The sequence below is a fragment of the Apium graveolens genome, chromosome 5, assembly GCF_009905375.1.
Source record: "Apium graveolens cultivar Ventura chromosome 5, ASM990537v1, whole genome shotgun sequence".
Taxonomy (NCBI): Eukaryota; Viridiplantae; Streptophyta; class Magnoliopsida; order Apiales; family Apiaceae; genus Apium; species Apium graveolens.
Genome location: NC_133651.1, coordinates 126,832,444 through 126,840,188, shown reverse-complemented (window position 1 = coordinate 126,840,188; position 7,745 = coordinate 126,832,444). Strand labels below are relative to the sequence as shown.

The following is a 7,745-nucleotide window of genomic DNA, read 5'->3' as shown; positions in this document are numbered from 1 at the left end:
ACTAAAGTCGAAAACACAAGCAGATGTAAATATACATGGTGTTGGATAGACCCAATGTAAGATTCTAAATGTTTGTTGTGTCATAAGTAATTCTCACAGTGATAATGATGTAATGATCCTTCGACTTGAAATCATTATATTTCTATACGATGATTAATACTTTGATTACATCAAAAGTTGCCTTTGACCGGGTAATGTTAAAAGTGGACTTCAGGTATATTAAGAATCATGTGAGAAATATGAATGATCTAGAAAGGATTTAACCCTCCTAATTATTGGAGAGATATTATTGGCCTCTTGTGTGAGCTAGACTATGAAATGCGTGACGCCGCGCTCAAATGTTGCTTTGAAATGATAGTCTACTCATTGATCAAGGAAATCTGGATTAAACCATAAAGAGGATGACACATAACATGCCTCAAGTTTAATCTATAATATTTGGTTAAATGGATTATATTACTTTATACATTATTCACGAAAAGTTTAATCGATCATCGATTTAATTATTATTACTTGGGTACCAATGATGTATTACTAGATGCCACTCATTGTTTATAAATTAAATATGAGATATTTAAATTATTTTCAACGTAATAATAACCTATAGGGTCGCACAAAGAAAGCATGAAGGAATACTTAATTCAAATTCGAATTTGAATTAAAAAGAAAATTTGAATTATTTATTATTAATTAAGTTGGACTTAATTAATGGATAAATGAATTTCGAATTTGTATATTATTAAATCTGAAATTCAGTTGTTATTTAATAATTAAGTTAAACTTAATTATTAAATAAATAGAATTTCATATTTTAATAAACTCCAACTTGGATTAGGATTAGGACTGTTTTTGGCCTCTCTATATAAACATCTTTAAGGCTAAAATTAGGGTTACATTTTTGATTAGATAAAAAAAACATAAAACCCTAGAAGCTAAAGGTGAGAGAGAGGGGAAAACGGGTCCGTTCTTGGTGCTAGTACACGCCTCCTCCGTACCAACTTTCGTGTGAATACCTCTACGTCGTAGATCGTTAAGGCGGGATACGTGGTGTTCGGTTAAAGCTAGGATCTCCTTTTGACAACCATAATCGTAAAGCTCTTTAAGGTAAACATCTCATCCACGAATTAAATATTATTTTTCGCATGGATCTTGCGGTGGGTTTCGGTTTGTTCTATTTTTGCGGTTTTATTTATTATTTTTGCTGCGTTTTATGCCTCGAAACCCAACAATGGTATCAGAGCTACTTGCGAAAGGTTTTAATTCATTTGTGTGTTTACTGATTTTGATGATAATATCATGTATACAATATGCCTTGACTATATGTATGCGATTTATATATTATGCATGTGTTGATAATCTGCCATGATAGATATTTTATATCATGCATGTATTGATGATCTTCCATGATAAATATGATGGTATTATGTATGTCGATGATCTGCAATGATAGATATTTGATATTATGCATGTATTGATGATCTGAGATGATTGTTGTTATGATTAATTATGTATGGACATAATAGGGGACTGGAACATACTGTATGTATATGGTACAATGATACAGAGATGAAAAATCAAGCAGAAATGATATGTTTTGATATCCGTAAAATAGTGTTTCGTATCTGTTCCACTTTATATGGTTAATTAGATTAATCATAATAAGTATATGATAAATTATATTATTATATGTTATTTGAGCATGGTGGATGGTTATGGCCTTTAGACCTTAGATTAATGGTTTTTTATTGTGGTTTTGGTTTTTAAATACGACTTGCATGTCGTTTTGATTCTTGTAATATTAAATCTTGAATGTAACTCAAGTTATTCTTGTAAGTTTATTAGATTAGGTTTTTATATTTAATTTATGTAATGTACTTGAAAAATTGAAGACTATAAGAAGGATTCCATTGGTGGTGATCTAAGGAAGCTATACAAGGAAGCAGATAAAATAGAAGACATATGATGTAATAGATAGTTATATTTATATACTTAACCACCTTAGATTGACCATGATCTTTATCATGAGCTTGATGAAGATCACATAGGATTGGGCCATAACCTACCACGTTTATTTTATTGCACTTTACATATATCATGTGATGAATGAATGTGTAGAGTAGTTAGAATGATGCATGCTTAATTAGATTAGCAATGTATGTATGTATTAGATACATCACCCCTGCCATGCCTTCTAAACAAGATAAAATATGTAACAATTCAAGATTTTAAAATTTAACAAACAATCATGAGATTCTCGTGTTTCAGAAACATGGAATAAAATACGAATTTTCTTTATTTCTGATATGGGGCGATTTTGTCAAAAGCGGGTTCATTGAACTTGTAAGGTTGTGGGTTTTAAGCGTGACTGTTGTGACTCCCTCACTACCTGAAAATTAAACCATTGACGAATATTGATTTGAATTATTTCATTCAAGGAAAAATTGGGAATCTCTTTATGATGGGATCATGATCGTTTTAATATTAACAAAACCCTAAAGTTTATATTAAGTTGTGTAGATGCCTTCCACAATGTCCAACGTGTTAACCCCTAGATCGATAAGGAGTGGGTTTGCAAAAGCGAAGTACTCCCATCTATCATGGGAGATGCGTTGAAGTATATTGATACTTTCTGACTATTGGGTTTGACTTAACTAAGTTACCACAATAGGATTTTGAACTTGGAGGCATGGAGTTTGATGAGATTTATTAGATAAATATGAACAAATATTGTTCCACCGAACTATCCAAGAGTTATATAGTTGATATAATTGACAAATATTGTCTACCTTATTGAATCATGTTTTAGGAGTAAAGCCAAAGATGAACTAAAACATTGTGAAATTTGGATCTTGGCTCACTAGAAAGGATATAGAAGATATTATTTCCGAATTAATAGTTAGGGCTATTGATTTGATAAAATTAGTGGGAGATATATATTGTGAATATATATGAATAATCACTTGAACATAATTTAATGGTCATCTGTAGACTAATTCATTTTATGCATTTTAATATTATAGATATCAAATGGCAATCAACTCAAACAAATTCTCTGTGTGATCATTCCTTGAGAAGGACAAACTGACAGGAACAAACTTCCTTGATTGGCAAAGGAACTTGAGGATAGTTCTCAGGTAGGAGAGAAAGCTCCATGTCATTGATGTTCCTCGCCCTGGACCTCTTCCAGAAGGTGCAACATGTGTTCAACAGGTTCCTTATCAGAAGCATATAGATGATGACACGGATGTCATCTATTTGATGCTAGCGACTATGACACCTGAGCTTCAGAAATAACATGAGCATATGGATGCTTATATCATGATTGAACACCTTAAATGTATGTTTGAAGAACAGGCTCGTCAAGAGAGGTTTGATACAAGTAAAGCTTTATATGCATGCAAACAGGGTGATCGTGATCCGATTGGACCGCATGTTCTGAAGATGATTGGATATATGGAGTACCTTGTTACTCTGGGTTCCGCGATTGGTCTGGAAGCTAGGATAGATCAAATCTTACAATCTTTGAACAACAATTATGCTCAGTTTATAATGAATTACAACATGAATGAGATAGACAAGACACCTACGGAATTGTTGGCTATGTTAAAAACAGTTGAGACCAACATTCAGAAGGCGTCCCCTGCTCCCATAATGATGGTGAATAAAGGGAGTGCAAAAGGGAAAGGTAAATGGAAAGGAAAGAAGAGGATGGGATCCAAATCTACTGCTGCTTTTAAAACTGCTCCCAAACAGGCTTTGAAGCCTGGAGGTGGTGTTGCAAAGGGTGATACTTGTCACTACTGCAAGAAACCGTGTCATTGAAAGAGAAAATGTCATACTTATTTGGAGGATATGAAGAAGAAAAAAGGCTGCTGGCGCTTTTGATTCAGGTATTTATGTTATAAGAGTTAATTTGTCTACTTCTACTTCATGGGTATTAGATACTGGATGTGGTTCTTATATTTGTATAAATGTTTAGGAACTGCGGGGACGTAGGACATTGGCAAAGGGAGAAGTCGACCTACGTGTTGGCAATGTAGCAAAGGTTGCTGCTTTAGCTGTAGGGACTTATCATTTATCGTTGCCCACTGGGCTTATTTTAGAACTAGATAACTGTTTTTACGTGCCTACGATTTGCAGAAACATTATTTCGGTTACTTGTTTGGACAAGAAAGGTTTTTCATTTTTAATTCAGAATAATAGTTGTTCCTTTTCGATGAATAATGTTACCTACGGGGTTGCATATTTGTTTAATGGTTTATATGTTCTTGATCTTGATACTCATGTCTATAATATAAATAGTAATGTTAATAAATGTATTAAGACGATAGACTCAAATCAAACATACCTCTAGCATTATCGTTTAGGTCACATAAATGAGAAACGCATTTCCAAGTTACATCAAGATGGCTACTTGGATAAGTTTAATTTTGAATCATACAAAGAATGCAAATCTTGCCTAATTTGCAAAATGGCTAAAGCTCCTTTTACTGGACAAGGTGAAAGGGCCACGATTGATTAGGACTTATACATAGTGATGTATGTGGTCCAATGCGTATGATGGCGAGAGGTGGCTTTTACTACTTCATTACATTTACTGATGATTTTAGTAGATATGGATATGTGTACCTTTTGAAGAACAAATCCAATTCTTTTGAAAAGTTCAAAGAATATAAGGCCGAAGTGGAAAAGCAAATTGGGGAAAGTATGAAAGTTCTACGATCAGATCGTGGAAGAGAATACTTAAGCCTCAAGTTTAAAGGTTTCTTGAAGGAGTATGGTATCATATCACAGCTTACTCCTCCTGGAATGCCTCAATGGAACGGAGTTTCTGAGAGGAGAAATCGTACCTTGTTGGACATGGTGCGATCGATGATGAGTCTAGCAGATCTTCCAATAAGTTTCTAGGGTTACGCTCTAGAAACGGCTGCATATACACTAAATCGAGTTCCAACTAAAGCAGTTCAAAAGACTCCATATGAGATATGTACTAAGAAACGTCATAGCATGTCATTTATGAAAGTATGGGGATGCGAAGCATTTATGAAACGCTTGGTCTCCGACAAGCTAGGACCAAAATCAGATAAATGTTTTTCTGTGGGATATCCTGAGGAAACAAAAGGGTATAACTTCTATAATCCTACTGAGAACAAAGTGTTTATTGCTCGGACCGCTATATTTCTTGAAAGAGAGTTACTTTCCAAGAAAAATAGTGGGAGGACTATAGATCTTGATGAAAATCGAGATGTATAAAATAATATTGAACCAGAGTTGGAAAGTGAGCAGGATGTAAATCAAGATTTTCCTGCTCCGGAAACACAGGTTGTTCGTAAATCTAGTAGGGCTCGTCATGAGCCAGAGAGATATTATGGTTTTCTCTTGACTCAAGATGATGTGATACTCATAGACAATGATGAGCCTCTTACCTACCAAGAAGCTATGAACGGTCCGGACTCCGAGAGATGACTAGAGGCCATGAAATCCGAGATAGAATCCATGTATCAAAATAAAGTATAGACTTTAGTTGATCCACCTGAAGAGGTAAAACCTATAGGGTGCAAGTGGGTTTTCAAGAAGAAAGCTGACATGGATGGTAAAGTACAAACCTATAAGGCGCGAATAGTGGCAAAAAGTGTTACGACCGACATTTTGTGTAATATTATTTATAAACTCTGTATAATATTAGAGCCAATTATAAATATACTTAATGATTATACATTTGTGTGAATGGAATTTGCTGCATTATCAATTGCTTTATATAGTATATAAATATTTCAAAGCAAGAGTTTTATTAATTACCCTTATTTTTGATTTATAAAGAATATTCTATACCTTGGAAAATTATCTTTTAAGAATTATTTCACTCACAAATTTCAAAAGTGATCTCATAAAATTTCTAAAAATCCAAGTTATTTTATGATACAATTTTTATAATTTTGAACTTTTATTTTATTTTATAAAAATAAATCTTTGAAAGTTAGTTGTTTAGTAATTAGCAAATTACATGGAAACCCTTGCATGCAAATGCTCTTCCATTCAACTAAATGGCAAAGAAGACATTTCCAACCCCATTAACTCACATTTTGTAAGCCAAATTACCTCCTTGACCTTGCATGCAAAATGACCTAACTATGTTGGAAGGTTACGCTTGTAAATTCTCATTTCCACTCACTTCTTTTAGTCAATCAAAAGCATAAAACCAAGCACAAAATGAGAGGATCATTTCATTCACTCCACACTCCACCCTCACCTCACCTCCCTCCCCTCCCTCTCGGCTCCTTCCTCTCGGGTTTTTGGCCGAATCCCTACCCCCCTCCCTTTTTTCATTCTTCATTCAAGCACCTAACTTCCATTCAAGTAAATATTACTTCCTATATTTGATCATATATAATCCAAAGAAGTTTGAGTAAAAAGTTTAAGTTTTGATCTTGCATGGCATAATTTTAGTTGGAACTCAAAGTACAATCTTGATTCTCATGGATTTAAGGTTGTATTATTGAGGGAACTACAAGGAATGGTGAAATGCAAAGTCATGAGAATGAGGCTCTTGATTTTAATGGTCATTTCCCTTCCATTTCATTCGGCCATGACCTTGAGGGAGCCGAATGAATGGTTCTTAGTGGTGTTTTGTTGCCTTGTTTCATTTTTGTGTGTTTTTATGATGATAACATGAATTTTGTAGTAAAAACTTGATAAAACCCTTTGCATGCTAAGTGATCATTTAGTTATAGTTTATTCTATGCTTGCATGTTGATTTTATGATACAAAATTATTTTGGAAATCATGTTGTTTTGGCTTGAATATTCGAAGGCATGCATGCATAGAAATCAACTCTTGATTTTCGAAAGTTCTTGATCATTTGGATTGATTTTGTTAGTAAGCTTTAATTTCAGTAGGGTTAAGATATTGATCTTGATTTGTGCTCCTTGGTATGTGATGTTAATTCAAATATATATGAAGAAGATATAAATTGTTGTTTTTGAAAACTTGATGACTTGTAATTTGTGTAATGTGTTAACTTTTATTTTTTTATGTTGCACCTTAGGTAAGGATGATCTCCACTAAGCCTATATTGAGTGTAAGAGAGTTAGCTCAGTAGATCACCTTGGTTGAAGTTTGGTTAGGGTTTTGGTTGTTGTTGGTTTGGTTTGTCAAGTAAGAATCATGATAAAAAGGAGAGCATTAGATTCTGCAGAAAATCAGTTTGGTACCATGAGGTTTAGAGTGAGATTCGACCTTGTCATTGTTGTGCACATTGAGGCCCAAGCCACCAGAAGCTAACACTAGGAGTATACAATAGGTTTTAGGTGTTTGTTAGAGATTTATAAGACGTTTGGTTAGGTGCACGAGTGGAAACATAAAATATGTCCAACATGGGACAATTTTGTTGCAACTTAGAATTAGGAAGTTTTGACCATGTCATAGGTAGGCCCTGTTGGGCCTTAGTTAGAGGGAGTGTCGGAGGAGTTTTTCCAGCCGTAGATCATAGGATTTGGGTTAGAATCATGTATCACAAGTTAGTTCAAGTCAGGACCTTTTATGCCCAGAAAAACAGGGGAATCATGGACTTTGAGCTTAGGCCTAGGGAGGCCCAAGCTAGGCCCTTGAGCCACATCAAGTTTAGGAGTAGCCTTATGATCAGAAGAGTTTAGTGTAGATGTTTTGGAGGTAAACTTGAAGTATAAGAGTGTCAAATGCACCCAAGAAACCATAGATGTCATTCTGAAATTTATTATAATGAGCAC

At 34.3% G+C, this 7,745-nt stretch overlaps 1 protein-coding gene across 1 annotated transcript; it reads left to right on the top strand.

Annotated features, from left to right (window-relative positions):
- The first annotated feature begins 3,303 nt into the window (after positions 1-3,303).
- Positions 3,304-3,822, top strand: LOC141660370 (uncharacterized). The gene has a single exon (XM_074467350.1). The coding sequence runs from the start codon at positions 3,304-3,306 to the stop codon at positions 3,820-3,822; it is 519 nt and encodes a 172-aa protein (XP_074323451.1).
- Positions 3,823-7,745: the final 3,923 nt, after the last annotated feature.